General features: G+C 40.6%; 1 protein-coding gene across 2 annotated transcripts; it reads right to left on the bottom strand.

The window, feature by feature from the left end:
* Positions 1-4,545: 4,545 nt before the first annotated feature.
* scn3b (sodium channel, voltage-gated, type III, beta) lies at positions 4,546-15,535 on the bottom strand. 2 transcript variants are annotated; one of them, XM_030108963.1, is made up of 6 exons: positions 14,810-15,535; positions 12,521-12,699; positions 12,187-12,415; positions 8,830-8,968; positions 6,458-6,540; positions 4,547-6,096 (listed from the first exon to the last, which is right to left on the bottom strand). In XM_030108963.1, the coding sequence occupies exons 1-5, from the start codon at positions 14,862-14,864 to the stop codon at positions 6,477-6,479; spliced, it is 666 nt and encodes a 221-aa protein (XP_029964823.1). In that variant the 5' UTR covers positions 14,865-15,535; the 3' UTR covers positions 4,547-6,096; positions 6,458-6,476. The 2 variants fall into 2 exon arrangements, with proteins under 2 accessions (XP_029964824.1, XP_029964823.1); XM_030108964.1 differs by lacking the exon at positions 6,458-6,540 and having other exon boundaries at positions 4,546-6,096.
* Positions 15,536-20,584: the final 5,049 nt, after the last annotated feature.

Here is a 20,584-nt window from a genome sequence, read left to right as displayed (position 1 = left end):
ATGGATAGGAGAGCGGAGGAAAGGTTAGAGTATACGGCCAAAGGTTTCCTGCTGTTTAATTCATGAATTTGGTTTTGAGGAGAACTCTTTGTTTATTTTTTTTTTTTATTAAGCAAAGACAAACTAAAAACTCCCCCCCCCAAAAAAAAAAAAAAAAAAAAAAAAAAAAAAAAAACCACTAAAGTTGGGAAATTTATGTGGCAAAACAAACATCCCGTGACATTCAGACTGTGAGAAAGTAAAGCGCGCACCTGCTTTCTGTAATGCACAGAGCAGATGGGGGGAGCGGAGACAGAGATTGATTGACGCATGAAATGATGATGGAGACGCTGTAACGAACAGCAACAGCCTTCCGTGTGATTTGTTGTTGATTCTACATGGACTCACTGGATTTCTGAGTGCGCCGTGACATTTTTTTTATACTGATTATGAGGAATCAAACACCGCAGAGGAGCTTTATGGCTGGATGAGGGATCAAATAAAGCTGATGAGGAAAGGCGTGGCAGGTTTGAAGACGGTTGCTTTACAAATGTCACACGTTTGTCAGGAAGTGAGATATCCTCACAATAAGAACCTGGAGACAAGAGATGAGGAAACTATAACACCCAGCGGAGGGATTGTGTTAAAAAAAGAGCTTTGATGGATTGCATGACAGTAAATGAATATTCCTGAGAAGGGAGGTGTCTCATCGAGTCATCAGGAGAAGCTCTCTATTTGTCAGACACATCCACCTCCCTGCATTCTTTTATGCCAATGACGCCACAAGGGGATGATAACAACTGTGTAATGGCAAGGTTGATACAATTATACAGACACTCAAAATTCATTCGTGGGGACTGTGCTCGATGTTCAAAGTCAGATTATGCTTCACTTAAGTGGGTGGGTTCTCCTGGGGTCCTGCAAAGTTGTGCAGGTATAATTTAACAGCTGACAAAGAGTCTATAAACACAAGACCGGTGTGTGGCGCCAGCAGGTTTCCCTTCCCATAATAAGAGACCCGGTGAAGTCAGGGGGCAGGAGACTCTCTAATCAAATGTTGACCGAATAATAGCGTGCTGATGTTACCAATTAGTGCAGTACGGAGGAGCAGGAGTACGGCAAGTGCTGACAGGGCATCGAATGTAACATCATCAACAACGGTTCAAATAATGGCTCTTATGTTTTGGGACACATGCTCATTTTCTTTAATTGGATGACTAAATTGATCCCGCTTGCATGTTTAATGCTGTGAATAATGCATCATATGTTCGTGCAGCTCCACAACATGCAGGGGCGGCTGGGGTTTAGTTGGCCAAGGGGCCTGTTCGACACATGAGCAAGCTGGGCCACTGAACCCCCCGAGTTGCTCTTAAAGGGGTAAAAGTGCCTTGCAGGGCAGTGACCAACATGGAGTGTTTAATTTCAATGATCTTTCAAGTGAAAAAGTGAATGAGGCTGATCATATGAAGTGTGTTAGCACTTTTCAAGTCTATTTACCACTTGTTGGAATTGTGATTTAATGGTAATGGCTTAAAGTATTAGAAACAAGTCAAAGATCCCACGTGCATGGCGATTTAGATTTGCCAATAATGTGAGACCTTACAGTAACACTGCTTGACAGGAGCAGCCGGGGTTCCGATGGGAGAGTGAGTTTTCTCTTAATGTCAGGATTAATCCTCCGTCTTCACCTTGTCCATGTGTCTTCCATATCATGAGCACAGAAATCATTGACTGAAATGTATTTTTTTTTCCCCCATTACCGGTATATTGAAATTGTAATTTCCTATTATAATTCAATTATTTCTAATTTTGACATGCACATGGATGTTGCATGGCAGCTATTGATGTGCGTCTGCGTGTGTGTGCGCACACACACACACACACACACACACACACACACACACACACACACACACACACACACACACACGCGTGTGAGTGCAAATCCCATCATAAAGACTCTCATTAGAAGTAAACAAGCTGTCGAGGTTTTTGCTGTGAGAATCTCTGAAGCTCGCTTGTTAACAGGCTTCTTGTTCATATAGGTTGGAGGCCAAGTGCTCCTTTTAAACTCCGGTTTAGTCAGATAGCTGCTGGCTCTAGTCATTTATTTACCAGGCAGATACCTAATGAAAGTTGCTTTTTCTGGGCAAGAAAACGAGAAGGCGTTTTATTTTTATCAAATTTCTTTAAAGGTGCCCTGGAACATATTTGATATTATTTTGGAGAGATGAGCAAATCCTCGGCTGTAAATGACTGCAAAATCAGTTATTGATGTTTAATGTAATGCATCTGCAAAGACGTTTATCTTCAGTCAAGATAAAGCACCATTGTGCAGGGATGTGGTCCTCTTCCAAATAGGCTTACTGTTCAAAAAAACAAACATGCCATTATCCTCCATCACATAATTTGTTTTCAAAGGTGAGTTTCATAATTGCTGATTTATTATCAACACTGCCTGAGAAAAAGAAAACAGGTTGGCTCCAAGTGTGTCTTTTCTCTGCAGCTTTGGATTTCAGTTTGATCATTTATATAAATGAAAAGAGAGTCCAAAAATATCGTTCGTATCATTCCGACTTGGCTGTTAGCCTATAGTCAATCTGCATTGTGCACATTCCAGAAATGAATTAATAAGGTGTGGGCTTTTTTTCTGAGGAAAAGTCAACAGCTCTTCTCGGTCTTCAAGAGTGCTGCATAAAATGTGTGAAGATTTATAATTATGAGTGGGATGCCCATCGGTTATCTCAGTAAAAGCTCGCTGCGAAGCAAATGTACAATTTCTGAGCCACTTTCTGAAATATGTGCATTCATCCTCGGCATCTTAATGAAGTCAGCAGGTAGGAGAATTGCTCATGGAACACCTTTCCCACTCCAGCCTAGTGTGGTATAATGCTTTGAAAATCCCCCAAGACTGGACTGAATAGGCGACCCTTCAGGAGGAGAGGAGATGAGGGAAGAGCGATGGAGAGGAAGACCAGCTCCCTGCATCCTATCCTCGTTAGAAATCAGAAGAAAAAAATACCAAGGCATAACAATTACTCACTTTACTCACTCAATATGCCCCCATCTGTCATGACTATTCAATGCTAAAAGAGACAGAAGTCACATCCAGCCAAGTGACTATTGATCAGCAATCGATAGCTTGTGTTTCTGGGTGACGGTGGTGTCTGACAACACGATGTATCAACACTCATGTCACAGCCACGGATTTCTGACCCAGACAAAAACAATCAATCAATCATGCCGTAAATACATGAATCAGCTATCAAATATGAGTGTCATTTGTGACTTGGAGACTGGAAATAACTCTAATCATCCCCCTGAACCCTGAAGCTGTGCTCTGTTTTGTTTTGGTTTTAGCAGGGAGCAGCAGTCGACTTGTAAACAGAAAAGACTGACCCTCATGGCTTTGCTTTGATTACATGTCAATATTTGATGACACAATATGCTTTACACTAGGGGGAGACAAAGACCCTTCCTAGATAAATAAGCTTTTTGAGGCTCAGATTGAATGACTAATGATTTAAAGTCAACATTTGATGAATCCTGGATGGAAATTCACTTTTTTCACTAATAACCACTTTAGGCAACTTTAAAATAAACAAGTCATAGGCAAAAATGGACTGCTGTGAGTAGAGACCACCAGTAAGCCAGGAGACCACCCCCCATCCCCCCATCCCCACCCCGCCTGTCATCAGTAGTAATTTATTTCATGAGCTATTTTCAGCTTTGAGCAACATAAACTCACTCCAAATCAAAAGGGTTTATAGCCCTTATTCCTGGTTTGACGTGGCACAAAATGCTTACCAGAGCGCTCAGGCAGCCGCGGCCCGGTGGTTTAATTGAAACGTATTTTAGTAGAATGTGGGCCGTATTACTGGGTTGTATCCTCAGGGAGACACGTCGTAACAATAGAGCAGGAGAGGGGAGAGACACAGAGAGGCAGGGAGAGAAGGAGAAGGAGAAAGGGAGAGGGGGAGGGTTTCAGAATGCCACTTTCACGATGTGTGTGAAAGCTCTAATACCATATTGTTGTAGAGTTCATGGGATACGCCAAGCAATCAATAACCAATTTATGTGAAGTTGATGTATGGATAACAGCTGCGCCGCTTACATTACCTATTTACCATTCAGCAGACAATACGTCTGACCTTGGTTTGTGGTGGCATTCCTTCAGCTCTGCAATCAAGGTTCTTCTTGGAGGCACGAGTGATCGGCGAGTGGAGCGTCCTGTATGTTTCGCTCACAGCAAACCGTAAAGCACTCTACATTTTTTATGGTCCCACATAAATGAAGCCGCCTTCAGTATCATATGGTAATATCTTTGCCAGGCAATCTGCTGTGCTACAGGCATGCCTGGGTTGCTATAACAACAGCTGCTGCCATATCTGTCACTGCTGTGGGTCACGGTTAGCTAAAAGAGCAACGTGCATCGCATCCCTCTGTAGCTGCCAGTCTTCATCTCTTCCTCTTCAGCAGCACCTGCCGTCCTTCTTTGTCTTCCACGGCCTCTCCGTTCTCGCATATCTCTGCTCCCTCTGAATAAAACTCCTCAGCGCAATTAAAGCTAAGAATTTACATCGAGTAGAAAGTAATCAGCAGTCCTTGTGTCAGCCACTTTTCTGTAGCATTAATGAGAACCGGAGACTCCAGAGGTGCGCATTGTGGCTGATTTAAAGCCGGCTCTCTTCCTTTCAACACCACCAGACTCACAGATAATAGGATGAGCATAAGGCGCAGAAGCTGCTGACAGTCAATAGTCTATTTTTCTCTCACAATCCCAGTTAAGTTAAAGTCTAAATTCATCCAATTGAATAGTTGCTCTGCTATCGGAGCAATTAGACCAAAGTACTAGAATAGGTTTCCAGTAAACAACAAACGAGCTTCAACACAGGCTGTGAAATGCTTTGTATTTAATAGTTTAAAAGCAGAACACTCGCACATGATATATTATATCTGGTATTGACGTTCAGCATTGTATGTTTTAATAACTATATAGAAATCATTGTTTGCGATATAGAAAGAGGCACACAATTAGTCTCAACAGCAATGTTATTGAGGATTATCAGCGATAGTCAAAGCTTGAAAAGACTCCTACTGATTGTACTTCAACATCAGCATTTTAAATAGATGAAGGATTCAAACAGAGGGCAGTATATGACGACCTCCGATCAGCTGAAACAGTGTGACTTTATACGGCATCATCAGTATATGTGTACAGCATACAGGTGCATCTCGGAAAATTACAACATCACTGAAATGGCACTCCGTTAGTTCAACCACGATTTGCTATGAGAACCACTAAACAAACTGTTTTAACTTCATGATTTCAGAACTAAAATGATAAAGAATCACAAGAATTATGTGATTTTATGTCATATGCAATGAAAATATATACAAGTTTTACTACTGGAATGAAATTGTGATTTTTTTTTTTTTAGATGCATCTTGATTTTCATTGCTTTCTGCTCCCAGCAAACCAGGGATAAATGCACATCCACACAGTATAAAAGCTGCTAAATCCATTTCATTAAAAAAAAAAAAAAAAAAAAAAAAAAAAACTCCTTACAAATACAAATTAAACTGTGACCCAAAAAGATTTTTATAAAATTGTAAGAAACCAAAAACAGAAATGTACTATTACTTCAACTGTACAAATTGAATACATGAGTAAACATGTAGACCAGAGAGGGATAGATTTCTTCTTAGACTAAACCTGCTTGTTCTAAATCACAGAGGCACTACTAGCTACAAAGAGAACGTTAAGTCTACACAGTGAAGCGTGGTGTGTGTGTTGTGATAACTGAGGACGCCGACACATTTCATCTCCACCCTGTTGTGGTTGTGAAAGCGCTCCATCACAGATGCCTGGCACAGAGGTTAAAAAAAACTCAGGGAAAAAACAAAACAAAAACAAAGACACAAGAGGAGAAAGAGGAGAAAAACTGAGCACAGACATTTTCTGACTGACTTCTCACAAGACACAGTCAATACACAGGGGAGGTGTGTTGGCAGGATTCCCAAGATTCCCTGGGAGTAACGACACCTTCTTAGTGGCACTGTTGAGGTGGTGAGACGTATGCCTGACACTGACATCCCATCGTGATTGGTCAATACCTAAGGAGAGCAGAAAACATGGTCCCTCTTATTGACATGAGAGGATTTACAGTATATATTTCAAACTATCTAATACAAATACATTTGAATTCCTCGCTGCTTAAAATCCATCAAAGATAAAACATTTCTCTTGGAAAATGGCTTTAGAGTGGAGCAGGTTGGATGGAGGATGAGCACAAATGGATGATTTGTGATTTGGTGACAATTTCAATCTGGAATGAGAGTCACCGTGGAGAGGACGAGAGGAGACACGGAGGGTGCTGACGCAACGGGACTCCACCACCAACACAAGAGGAACCAACAGAGGAGGGGATGAGTTCACTGATCACGATCGGGTTTAAGGAAATCTCGTGTGAAATACCGTGTCGGCGACAACCGCTTTATTCAGCAGCCGAAGGGGCTGGATTGTCTTTCTGCTCGGAGGGAATGGCTAGGTAGTTTGTCCTGTGGGCAGATGGGTAGAAAAACCGGAGCGTCAAAACACAGTGGCTTTCAGAGTGTGCTGCGGGTTTCACCCACACACTGCGGGACTCGGGAAGAACCCTTCAGGTAGTGCAAGTTTTTTTTTTCTTAATTTTGACAGAAAATTATTATGAAAACAAGACTCACAAAATATTTAAAAATAAAAATATAAGAGGAGTTTTGCTTTTTACTATTAATGGATCCCAACACAATCAAAAACATTCGTGTAATGTGAAAAATATTTGGAATTGAAAATTAAATTAAAATATAACTAAAGCAAGAAGCTTAAGAATAAAGGCGATACAAAGAAATTCACGGTTTATGGGGATGGCCTGATCCTCCCCCTGTGGTATTTCCCTCTCAAGTCCGTTCTATTACAGTACAGTGTGGTTGTGATTAAAGATCGCACTACGTGAGTGAATTTTCTTCATTTTATCACTACGCTTTTGTGAACACACTCTTCCCTGATTAATGAGAGCTTCTCAACTGTGAATGAATTTTACAAGATTAAAAAAAAAAAAAAAAAAGCACGACAGTCATGTGAGTGGTGGGAAGAAAGTGTGTGGCGTTCGCGTCATGAAGACTTGACACTTTCATTCAGCATTTATTAGCGAATTCTCAGCTCGTTGGAAACCTCAAAACCTGCACAAAATGGTCTCCCTATCCAGTTTCACAGAAAGAGCAACATATCTAAGAGAAACTAGTTTAGCGACCGTCAGCAAATTTCAAATATAGCTTCATTCAACTCTCTGACAGGTTATCGCTTTTTCTGTTACTGCTGTTTTAAAATTTTTTAGCTCCAGTAACAAAACGAATGTGATCTGAACCACGAAAGGATCAAAAAGAGGTCATCTCGAAATGTGAGACTTACGGTACACATTCACTGAGCTCCCTGTGAGAAAATACAGGCCTGACTGGAGTGGAGGGGTAGGGGTGGGGGTGGGGGTGGGGGTGGGGGTGGGGGGTCTTGCAGGTCATCATACAGGTCACCAGGTCAATAACGGCCATCAGTCGGCCACGACCCATTAACTGTTTTAGCAGCGGGAACTGATCAGTTTTACAGTGTTACACACACTCGATCACTTGATGATCACCTTCATCTCGCTGTCGAGGGCAAAGATGGATTGCAAACGCAATTAAAAATGAAACATGGTGACATCGTCTCTGCCTACGTCAAATAACTTTGCTTTTCTTTGCTGTTCTCAGGGACTCAGCTCCGCTGCTCATCCTACAAATGCATGCTTCCCTGCAAACGTGGAAACATCCGAACAAGAAACATTCAGGCTTTCCAACGGTAAAAGATTTAATGCTAAGAAGGATTTTAAGTTTTTTTTTAGTTCATTTATAATTTGCAGTGTCATCCCAATGGGCCGGTTCAAAATCAGTGTATTCAATAAAGAAAGACACAATAAAAAGCCCCTGTATTCCTCCAAAAAACGTGGAATCTGAGATGCATTATATATATAGGCTTTATGTGTCAGACTTGTGATCCAGATTAACTCCTTGCAAAACACCGGTGACTTGATCGGCTCATATGCTGTGTATTATATGTGGTTGCTCTCTTTGCAACATAAATTTCCATGTACAAAAGTTGTCAGCGTGGGTTGCCCGGTTTATTCAACAGCATGGAAATCCAGTGGGAGCTGACTACATACAAGTGCGCTGGGTCTTTGACAGCACTGACAAGGTGACACAAAAAGTCAGTTTTCTGATGGGGCTGAAAATCCACGGCAGATGTAAAAAGGAGGTGTTGAAAAAAGAGCAGTCAGCAGTGCTTAGAATTATTCAGGCCTGTCAGGCAGTCCAAGTGAAAAGACAGATTACTGTTGCAGGAGGGTTACAAACTGATGCAGTGCAGACTCAATTACCTTTCAGTCTGTCTGCCTGTTTGCCTGTCTGACTCATTCTTTCTTCCTCTCTCTCTCTCTCTGTGTCCCACTCACTTCCTGACTACCTCCTAAATCTCTTTCCTGGGATGTTAAATTACTATTATATAATAAACCAAAAAGAAAAAACAAAACAAAACAAACAAACCCGCGAAACTTTTTCACACACTTTCTGACTTTTGGTCTGAATATGGAAACACTGCATTTCTGCATTTCCCACCATACAAAAAAAGAGAGAGAGAAATAGATGGGACAGATATACATCTGGACATGGCACCACCCAAAAAAATGTGTTCAGGACAAACATTCCATTTACTACTCAGCTGCCTTCTCACTCGGTGTGTGTGTGTGTGAGAGAGAGAGAGAGAGAGAGAGAGAGACTCACGCTGTGTCCTGCGCCTGCTCATCGGACTTGGAGATCTTCCTGTAGCAGTAGACCATTTCTACCAACAGCCAGAAGGTCAAGAACACCAGCAGCACATACATCATGATCTCCGAGTAGATTGCCGCGGTGTCCTGAGTGGCTGTGGAGCACAAACAGCAGCGAGGGACATGAATTATTCAGAAAGTATCTTTCCTCTGGATTTTTTTTTCCTTTTTTGTAGAAGAAAAACGAGGAGGGGGAGACTTCATTGGAAGGTTTAAGAAAGGATTCTTCATGACAAAGATGGTAGTAGTTCTCCAATTTCAGTCTATGTTCACTTCCTTTAATAAAAGGGTCGAAACTCAGCACGTGTGCTCATAACAGTGCAGGAAAATAAAGTCATGTTTTCAGCTGAGTGTCCTGTTTAAGGCACAGACTATGTTGCTTACAGAACATTTGTGGTACAATCAGGGTGCAATTTGTGACAAAATGAGAGGATGGAGAGTGAGGATGGTACATACACATGATTTCCCAGCATGCCATATTTCATTTAGCTTTTGATGAGTTTCTATTCGATTAAAGACACATTGCAGCTTTCAATAAAGCCATCAGTGCAACAAGTCAAAAAGTCATACATGACCTCTGAACAGGCGTCCTACAGTCCTGGCTATTGTGACACATTCCAGTGGACATTTACAATCTTCGACTGTAAATAAACAGGAGGTTCACAGTGTGGAAAGGAAAATGTTCACTTCACACAGAACAAAGCACATTTCAGTCTCTCAATTTAGGTTAGTGTCACTGGAAATGTGTCAGAGGCTGAGCTGGCACCACTGTTTTCATTTATTTGACTTTTATGTCTAAACTGACGGTGAAGGAACTTTAAATCACTCTTAAACGGAGATACGATATAATCAACGTCTGAGGTAAGAGGAGTTCGTATATCTCCCTCATCGGCTCCAACAAATGGCACCCTGGGTATTATGAAAACCAAGCCTCATGAGTTAAAGCTACCCTGGGGACATGTGTCTCTTAATTAGGTGTGCGTTCCATGTTTCAAACCAACAAGTACAAAAAAAACTCATTAGACATTAAACATACATTATACTAAGATTATATTTGTACACAAACTTGATAGGAACAGTTTTTTTTTTCTTTTCCTTTCTTGCAGAATCCCTGTGGATTCACAATTGTTGTGCAAGCATAACATGAATTCAGTGCATTTCTTTCTTAATGAAATAATCTCCACAGGGTAGCTTTCCATTAGAAATAAGATGAGTATGTAAAGTCACAGTGGTTTTCAGTGCAGGAAACGGCTTTTAGAACAGTTAGAGCATATCCGGCTCACATTTTGGCTTTGTGTATACAAGTATGAAGCTAATTAAAATCAGGTCATTTAATTTTACTATTTCAGTAATAGCTTCACATTTTTCTCAAGTCTGTTGACAACAATAATCATATGCCCGTCTTAATACTTGTCAGTTTTTGCAGTTCTCTTTTTGTGCATTCAAGAGTAAATGAATGTTTTCAAAGGTAACATATGTGATGAGGAACAATACCCCACTCCATAAATATCATTCAAAGACAGTTTTTTTTCCTCTTTTTGGAAGGAACTAAGAATATTAATGGATTTTACCAAAGGACTGGTCATGACCTCGATCAGCAGCAGGGGCTGTTTCAATATACACGAAGGCATCTGACGATTGTTTGTAAAAATGTGAATTCAACCACATCAATATGATTATGGGCTACTGTCAACCACTGTGTCAACACATGTGTACCCAGTTCCAGAAAGCCTGCTGAACAGAGAGCGCTCAGATTTGAATTAGCAGTCCCTGGAAAATCGAGGCTATTAGAGTAACATAATCCCCAAGATGGGAAAGCACAGATACTGTATGCCGCTTTGCAGCTAATCCATTCCATTGCTGTTCACATCTTCACTGTAACGTAACACTTAGCTGTAATGTCCAGACCCCTGTCTGAAGGCTTTCTGGAATTCAATACAAATGTTGTGAGAAATATGAAAGAGAGGCTTTTAAATACAGGAAATAATTAAACCATTGATTTATTTAATTTTTTTAAGCTGCACCTCAAAGGATAGCTACATTCAATTTCCACTCCTTTTATCTGGATACAAATCAAACTCTGGAATATGACTGACCTATCTTTAGATGCCTCTAACAGTCAACTATACACCAAATGCAGGCTTCTAGAAAATGAAATTAAATAAATGAGGCAAGTCATTCCAAATATACATGTCTTGTTGTATATTCGATCAAGGTGGAACATGACGCATTCAGCAAGGCAAGCATTCAGGAAGCAGAATACATTACCCCGTACAATAGATAGCAAAGTAGCTGGATTGAATTAACCCCTTCATTGACAACAGAAGAAAGCTTTGATGGACGATAAAGGCAGACAAAACAAAACAGAAATTATTCCTCTTACACCGGCACAATCACACCATAAAGAGGGGGGAAGGAGAGCGGTGTTGTTAGTGGCACACCGTCGTCACACTGATGCATCACTCAGTGAAAACAGTGCAGCGGAAATACTCAATAAATTGAAAAAAGAACTTATTGCAGTCTGATAAACATTTTATGCAACATCAAACGATCAGGAAGCAATAGTCAACATTACACAGAGGCAGGTGGTTCTCAGTACTGCAAAGTAAAGGCGCGATCCAAATACAACCGATTTGAAAATCTCTGAATATATCTAACTCAGTTTTGAGGAAACGGTTTCAGATATTATAAAATATGCCAGAAAAATTTACACTATACTTATTATTAGCTGGATGAACAAAATACTAAACAAAAGAACTATAGCTGATTGAGTAATTGTTTTTACTGAACCAAAAATGTATAATAGTATTAGTGGTTTCTCTTCATTTGCTTCCTGTAAAATCTAACACAGAATAAAAATGTTTTCTCATAACAAATAAAGCTTTTCACAAACAGGATCCTATCATATCAAAATGCCGTGAGCTGGCTCCCAGTATTACTTCAAGAGGCTTAAACACAGTTTATACTGTATTATTAACATCATTCGTAAATCATTCCCGCAAAGTAAAGCCTGCAGTTAGCGCTGGACCACTACTGAAGATAAACGGCTACAGATTCAGAATCAAGTCTACCTGTTAGGCTGCTGTCTGATGTCAGCTAGCTGAAGCAGATCTGCTGGGGGTTTCTTCCTCTTAAAATTGATGTTTCATTGAGTTTTTCCTCCATGTTTTCTTTTTTTTTTCTTTATGCAAAAAGCCATAAGGTGGCTTTGCTGTATCTGACACTATCAAAAAAAAATAAAAAAATAAAATAACAGAACTTCAACCAAAAAGAAAAAAAAAAGGCATTATAAAAAGGTTAAAATCATCCTCACCTTTCTCTTTCACCGTCAGTGTGATGTTCTTCTCAACAAAGAACGAGGGCTCGAAGAAGCCAAACTTAAATTCACGAAGAATATGGCATTGATAGAAACCACTGTCATTAAATGTGACATTCAGGACTCGAATGGAGACATCTTGCAAGTCCTGGCTACCATTCCATGTAAGACGGTCTTTAAATGGTCCATCCAGGGGCTTTGCAACGAAGTCTTCGAACACGTATATCTACAGGCAAAAGAAGAAGAAGAAAAAAAAAAGACAGAGATGCGCACATTTACACTAGTGCTAACAAATCTAGCACCTACAAAGACTAATGTAGCAGGAACCTACATGAGTTCTATTCAGCTCGCCATTTTCTTCTGTATTCGGCGTGAAGTACCAATCCACACGGGTCTTTGCTGTGACCTCTTCCCTCTTCATGCAGGAAATGCAGGTCAACTTCATGGAGTTCCCCAGAACTGCTTCCGTATCTGACGGGACGTCGACACATACTGGCCTGCTCAGCTGAACTGGAAGGGCACGAAAACGGTAATCAAAATAGTTTGAAGTCTCTCTGCACCAAACATTAAAAAATGTTATTGCAGCTGGATATTTAAGCCTATTTAAGGCTATCTTCTACACTGACATGCCCAAGGTTTCTCCTGCTTTGAAGCTGTCAAAGTAAGATTTTTACAATTTGGAAAAAGAAAAAAAAAAAAAAATTAAAACATTTTGCTTTCTGAATCTCAGGCAGAGCTGGGGAACTGCTGATTCTGAAGACTCATGATTTTGCATGCTGATAAAATTTGGTTTCCTCGCTTTTTTTTTTTTTTAGCTGCACTGTGATGTTTAGACACATCAGAGACCAGGTAGGTGGTCCGAGTCTTTCTTTGAGGGCTGAAACAGTAAAAGGTTGGCAGCCATAATTCTGACACAGCAGTATTTCTCTTTTTATCTCCTCAGAGAGCCCTTTAAGAACACTCATCACTGAACCACACATGCTCCCTGGGAGTGGGCCCAGTGTGAATATAAGAGCATTTCACAGGAGACATGGTTTTAAAAGAAAGCAGCTACAAAATTGTCCTGCAGAGTTGCTGTGAGCTACCACAGTTGTGATACACTTTTCAGCCTCTCTTCAATTACTGAATGGATACAACCTTGTTGGCACTTTGACAAGGACCCTTTTGATTTGTAATAAAGAACTCATGACCCCATTTTGCTGAGGTCTTGTACTTGTTCTGAATCCAACATTGAGCCAAAATCTGTGTTAAAAAGACACCAAGTCAGTTTTGCAGGTATGTGAGCGCTGGATACTTGAGTCTCAGTACTGATAGCAAAGACCATCCAGACTAGAAAGCACTAATGATGACTTAGCCCATTAGTATTGGCTGGCAGAGGGAGCACTAAATGGATAGGGAGGCAAACAGATCTGGTCTGTATCGGATCCTCCTACACAATTACAGTCTCTGTGTTTATGTAGACAGTAAGCACTGAGAGCAAGCTAAGGCAGAATTGATTGGAAAACACATGCATTTCAGCTGACAGAATGCAGAGGGGGGAGGAAAGCTGGGAAATGGTTTAGGGGATTATGAAGTCAAAGACTGACTTCTTGCATTTGACTGTTGCAGTGTTTGACCCAGTGTTCTTATGTAACCCAAAGCCCCCCAAAGCACACAGTGACAACATTGATTCTATCTCATCTTTTTTTTTATACTGAGGCCTCATGCAAACACACGTAAGGAAACAGAGAGACAGTGACAAGGAAAACCAGAGAACAGAGGAAAGAAAAAAGGATGAAGAGCTTAACCCCAATGTCCTCTGTTCAAGGGGTCTATTTATTTCACTTAATGCTGACAACAGAGAGCAGAGCTGCACAGTGCATGTGTTACTGGGGCTGCTCTGAAAATGGGCTTTGACTTCGCTGCCAGATGGAAAGTTTACAAGCCACTTCCAAGGCCTATGAATATTGCTGCAAGGATCCAAAGAATTTTCAGAGGAGGGGGACAGAGGAATACTATGAGTGAAATGTGTGCAAGACAAGAAAAAGAGAGAGAGAGAGAGAGAGAGAGAGAGAGAGAGAGAGAGAGAGAGAGAGAGAGAGAGAGAGAGAGAGATGTCCCTAAGATTTAAACTATTAGTTGGAAATAAACTCTAAATGTACTGATAGTCATGTTACTCATTTCACTTATCCACTGTCATCGTACCAATCTTAGATTGGGCTTTTCCAGTCGGTTACGTTGTTTCACATTTAACTCTTCAGTGCAGTTTGCAATCTATGAAATCCAAAGCCTAAGCATCTTGGTCAGAGAAAATCAAGAGTAGACACATTTCAGCATTTTCAATTGTCACAAAAGGAAATCACATGGTAGAAAACATACAAAATTAATCATAAAAGTGTTCTCAAGGGTCTGCTTAGATGTGCATGAATTATTAAAATTACTTTCAATGTAAAGTTTGTTTTGATGGGGGTGGATGTAGGCCTGTCAGACCACGTGGGGGCTGACCACGTGTCACCTTTAGAGCTCCACCCATGGGAAAAATCCTCAGTGCATCCAAACTCAGTCAATATACAATCTAATCAAATGAGAAGTGCAACAACCAGGGTGAAAGAAGCTCAGTTGGTTACAGAGAAATACTTACCGGCAAAAGTCAAAAATACCAAAGTTTTTGGGAAAAGTTTGTACTGAGTTACCATATTCAGCTCTGTGTGGAGCTGCTGGTGGACACAGTCTCTGGGACTCCTGCTGTCAATAAGTTTCCTTCAAGTCCAGTCTGGGCTCAAGTGACAGCTGTCGAGAAGACTTCAGGACCACGGACAGCACCTCTCCTCGGCAGACAGCAGCGCGGATAACTTCCCTCGTCACGGAAATGTCAGCTCCAAAAATGCGTAGAAAAGCTCAAAAAACAAATGTTTTCCAGTTCTGCATAACGCGTTCAGTTCACAAGTCAGGTGTTCAGTCGGAGGTCTGTTACCCTCAAAGCATGAACTAACTTCTTCGGCCGTCTTCAACGATAAATTAATCAAGAAGCAGGTCCGTGATGTGACACAGCGTGTGTCTCTCAGTCCGGACCCATCCGGTAACAAACACTGCGAAGGTTTTCCTCTTCAAATGGAAAAAATAAAAATAATAAATAAATAAATAAGCGATGAGGAGGAACCTGTGGATTCTCCAAATCCGATCCAGTCACTTACTGTTGCCAGATTCGGTGTCCTGTTCACGCGGAAACAGCAGAATAACAACAGCCTCGCTCTTATTTCACCCTCCAAGAATGCCAGTATTGACTAGGTGAAGACTATTTCCTCCATTAAGATGAATGATGACATTTCCCAGCCGCGGCTCACTGCCTTTTGTTTCCCAGCAGTCACTTTGCTCCAGCTCAGGCGGAGAGTCCGTTTGCGCATGCGTGAATCCCTCCTTCCTCCACTACAATGTGCATGAGCATATTATTGTCATCCGAGCAGATTCAAACAAACTAATCATCTAAAAGCCTATTTACATTTGCCCCCGTGGTTGATGCCGGAGTTAAATAAAGATAGGGCTTTGTTATGCACCGCATTTTCTAGAAACATATGCAGGCATGCTAAAGCTCAGAGAAAAGATGAGCTATTTCTTTTGTGTTATATAATCTTCTTCAGCAATTGCCGGTAGTTATTTTTTTTCTCATCAGTTACTCACCACTACTCACATTATATTCATTATATTTAACTGGCCAAGCATGTTAATAACCACGCAAGCCACGTTATAAGAAGAGAGTTGCTCCAAGCTCAAACCTTGGAGCAGCTATAAAATAATGTTGCTCTGTGTTGAACAGTCTCAGGGCCTTATGCAGCCCAATTTGATCTTTAATGAGCCAGGTCACCAAAACAACATAAATTCCAAATACAAAATTACTTCATTTTTTTTTCATTTTTTTAGTATATTGAGATAAAATAAATTTTACATTTTAAAAAATTGAAATCAGAGCAATTTTACTGCATTTTTTTTTTTCCACAAAAGCATCTTACTGCTGATCACCAGTCATCCCTCAGACATCAACCACACTGACACTTGCTTTACTCTGATTTCACACGGACTTTGTGCTGTCTTCAGATAAGTAAACAAGACGGTGTATGGTTGGCCTGTCTCACCAGGAAAATGACACCCTGATCATCTGTCTGTGCATAATGAATTGCATGAAATCATCTTTGGCTTTCTGTTGAATTAAAAAAAAAAAAAAAACTGAGTTGAGACCTCTACCACACAACTCACTAATTCACTGATCTTCCACCCCCTGGAGTTGAGCATTAAAGGGCTTCCTCTTTCTGTGATATTCTCTCTATATTTGCGTCCAAAGTCTTCCATGCTGTGAGGCGGGATTTCAGTTTTTACACTTTTTTTCATCTCATCCTTTCAATAACTGTAATCCAAGAAATAAAGAAGAACCACTTTAACTAATCTACTTGAAGTAATTTAGGTAGAAAAAAAATATTTTCAATAATCCATTACACAAACACACGACTACAGACTGAAGTGTGTGCTGAACAGTGTAATTGTCCCTTTTAAAAATTTCAGTTAAATCTAGTTCGACAAGTCAATATTGTACAATCCAAATTATAATTTCAGAATGTTAATATGCATTTTCTAATTCTGTCATCCAACGTGTTCATCAAGTGTCTGATGTTTCATCGTTGAAAAAAAAATTAAATATGTATTCTTTTCTGCACCAAATCAGCTGTGACAGAAAGTCATTCACTGGACCTCCTACACAGCCCCAGCCACAGTCTAGATATGCTGTATGTTAGATTATTGCTCCTGTCATTCAAAGAAAAGGAAAGTCCAATGAAGCGTTGGAAATCCTCTTCTGCATGCAGAAATATTTTGACACATCCATTAACAAATCCAAATTGCTGGGATGTTTGATGTTGTTGAACAAGTGTGTGAAAATGAGAAACACAGAGCAGGCTTAAGATGAACCCACGACAGCATCCGTCCTGAAAGAGCACCGATAATCCCACTGTGACATCACAGTATTTAATCTTGCATCCATTGTGTTGGAATAATGAGAAGGATTTACGACAGAGAAGACTGGGAATCAAGGGGGTTTGAGAATCTCTCCATTATTCCTTTGGATTACATAAAGACATACGTATGTTTATGTTATGTTTATATGTGCTGTATGACCCACCAGTCAAACATAATATGATAACCTGTCTAATTTTATGTGCTTCACTGTTTCACTGCCAAAACACAATGATGGAGACACGAACACTAGTAGATCCCTGAGGATTGTTTGTTAAAACCTGCAGCTGGGTTTGGAGGGAAGCCTTTTTAAAAATGTCTGATTGGCAAAGTTTTTTTTTTTTACAGGATTAAAATATAAAGATTGACCAAGGAGGGATTGAGGATTCCACTAAAACAAGCAAAACAACAGATCTGCCACTTATAGCTCAAAAATGTCTTTGAATAACAAAAGGAAAAACAAAAATCACACAATCTCATCAACAAGCTGAACTGCAGTGCAAACAACATCAGATATACAAAATTAACTATGAACAAAGCAAATGAGAATATTAAGATAAGTGACCAAACCAAAAAACAAAGCAACAGCAAGTTCTTATATATACACAATCATAACTGTGGAATACATATGTACACATCAAACAGCAGTACATGTATATCTGGCAGCCACTCTGACTGGTGAACTGGAGCAGGTTTACATAACGTCCAGTCTGGGATTTAAGTGACCATCAGCAGATGTTCGGGTGCAGTCAGTCCTCATCGGGTGACAGCACAGCGTGATCAGCTTACTCTAGGTCAGCAAAACAAACACATTGCAGAAAGACCTCGATGTGGTCGTGGACCAGTTTGTCCAGCTCACTCCACAGATGCCAAGTTAGACCGAGGCTTGGATATTCTGTGACATTGTCAACTTGGTATCATGATGATAAGTGGTGATGAAATTATGACTGAAGGTGATATATTTATACATTAAGGCAACTTAAGCTTAAAGCAGTGCTTCCTACAGGGCTACGACATGCAGGTAAATGATCAAGGAGTGAATCAACAGGTTATTGTAGTGACATTTCAGAGTCATGGGAGCAGATTTTATCCTGAAAAGAACAGCAAAGCAGCAGCTGAGTGCTCTCCTGTGTTGCTGTCAGCATCAGCGGTAGCCTGACACAGAGGAGCAGACTAAATATGGCAGACCCGGCTGAACCACATCCTGCAGATAACGAAACCATAGCAACAGTAATGCAGTGCCATGGTGACTACAGGAGGCGTGCTTAGTGACAGCCCGCAGACTCAGGAAGACAACAGGAAGCCTCCAACCACACTCTGATTTTCTTTATTTTATCTCTTTTTTTTTCCATTTCATACTCATGTATTTGGAATGGTTTACTTTTGGTGATGACAGGGTGTGGGTTGTCAAAAAAAGAGGGTGGATGAAAAAAAAAAGTGCTGCTCTGTTTTGTGGCCCAAGGACTCTCACCACAGGTTGCACACTTGTGACAAACACAGTGCAAAGAGAGAATCTAATCCAGGACAAGGGAGCAAAACAGCTTTGTCTTGTGAAACTGAAAAACCCCTTACACCCACTGCATACTTAAGGTATTGAGCACTTAACAAGAGGGGAGAAATGAATGGGATACAGAGCGTATACGTATTCACTCATGCGTATATTAAAGATGCATGTTTTGTGTGCATGCATGAGCAGAGCTCCTCGAGGATGTACTGCGAAGAGCAATTTCTAGGGATTTGGAAGGATTTCAAGATTATAACATGATTACAGCAAGCAGCCATGGCTCTAACATGCTGGAAACCGAGATGTAAATCACCATGTGCTGCTCGCGGGGAAAAACCTCTTAATGCTGCAATTTGGAGTCATCTCTTTAAACAACTATGATTTATTTCCTTTATATCTATTGTAAATCTATCACTTACCATTTGTGCAATCTGCGAAAAATCTGCAATTTAGCATCCTGATGCATCTTGAAATCAATGTGAAATTTGTACTTGTGAGATACAAGCCTGCGCTGAATGTTTTTCAAGAATGGCAAAGCAAAGAAATGATGCTCTCGGAGGTAGAGGTGTTAATAGTACATTTCTATCACATAACACAATCCAAAATGAAGGAAAAGAAATCAGTGTTTAGATTAAAATCTGTTTGCATCAATTGTTTTTGTTTAAGTTACCTTTTTCCCTAAAGGATTAAGCAGGGAAGCTGTCTGGAAACATCTTCGTGAATCCAGAATTGATTCTTTTTTCTTCTTTTTTTCAAATTTTGTCCCCTCAGACTTGAAATTGCTTCTGAGGGGAAAATGCAGTAACTTCAAATCTAAATGACGTTGGGCATATGATTGGGATTATTGCCGTCTACTGAACAGCAAACCTGGAGTCATTCAGATGTTTTCATGTTATTGCCTGATGGACCAGCAGCATTTCTTTCTGCATTAATGTGCATTGAAACTAAAACGTTTTAACTCTAATGAAATTAGTTTCGCAACTGACTTGATATTGCCTCATCTCTGTGTGGAAAAGCAGAAAAGCAGCTGCTGCCTATACTATATCATTGAAATACAACCTGAGGTCAAGCACTTAGCCCTGAGCATGTGTACAAACCGTGCACACATACGCAAACACCACACACGCAAATCCAGTCTTCTAAAAATAACCCGCATGTTGATCTAAACAACTGGAGCAAGCATAATGTTGTACTACTGCAAATCACCGCTCAAAGATTTACACACACACACACACACACACACACACACACGCATGGCTCCAGAGCAGCTCAGCACGGCGTTATACGATGCCCCGTCCCGCTGAGAGGTAAGCATGCAGGCCAGATCAGGGGCAAAGCAGCTAATCTAATTGATAAGGCATATTATCTCAGAGAGTCGCTGAACCACACCCCACACACACACACACACGCACACACGCTCACACACACACACACACACACACACACACACACACACACACACACGCAGCTACAGGCTACTGCCAAATTCAACCAGGGGGACTTGGCACAGAGTTGGAAGCTAACACTGATAGTAAGTGAAGACTTGTTCCATCTGACCTTCTGATTTGGCTCACAGCCCCCTGTAGGAATACTAACTTTCTATTATGAGACTCAGAGCGCAGTGCGTCAGATAAACCACTGAACCAGAAGAAAGCAGCAGCCTTGCAACATGCACCCTCTCTCATTTGGCCAAGATTCAAATGACTCAAGTTGTGCAGCATCTTAATTTTTTTTGTTTTATTTATAGTTAAAGTGACATATCACTAGAATTACAAAGAGTTTACAGAAAGTAAAGGCTAGACAACCAACGTGTGTGTCAGACAAAGGAAATGTGAAGGGAATTACTGTACTCTATTATTAATTAACAATGGTGACATATGGGTTTGTCACCTTTGCACAAGGGAGAAGTTG

Source organism: Salarias fasciatus, chromosome 14, assembly GCF_902148845.1.
Source record: "Salarias fasciatus chromosome 14, fSalaFa1.1, whole genome shotgun sequence".
Lineage (NCBI taxonomy): Eukaryota > Metazoa > Chordata > Actinopteri > Blenniiformes > Blenniidae > Salarias > Salarias fasciatus.
This window is presented reverse-complemented; position numbering and strand designations above follow the sequence as displayed.

Excerpts from the sequence above, each read along its gene's own strand:
- scn3b (XM_030108963.1), bottom strand. The coding sequence starts at position 14,864 with ATGGTAACTCAGTACAAACTTTTCCCAAAAACTTTGGTATTTTTGACT. Across the intron at positions 8,969-12,186 it reads ACTGACGGTGAAAGAGAAAG|CCACTCAGGACACCGCGGCA; the intron begins GTGAGGATGATT and ends TGTGCTCCACAG. Across the intron at positions 6,541-8,829 it reads GAGCAGGCGCAGGACACAGC|GACAAACTACCTAGCCATTC; the intron begins GTGAGTCTCTCT and ends ATCTGCCCACAG.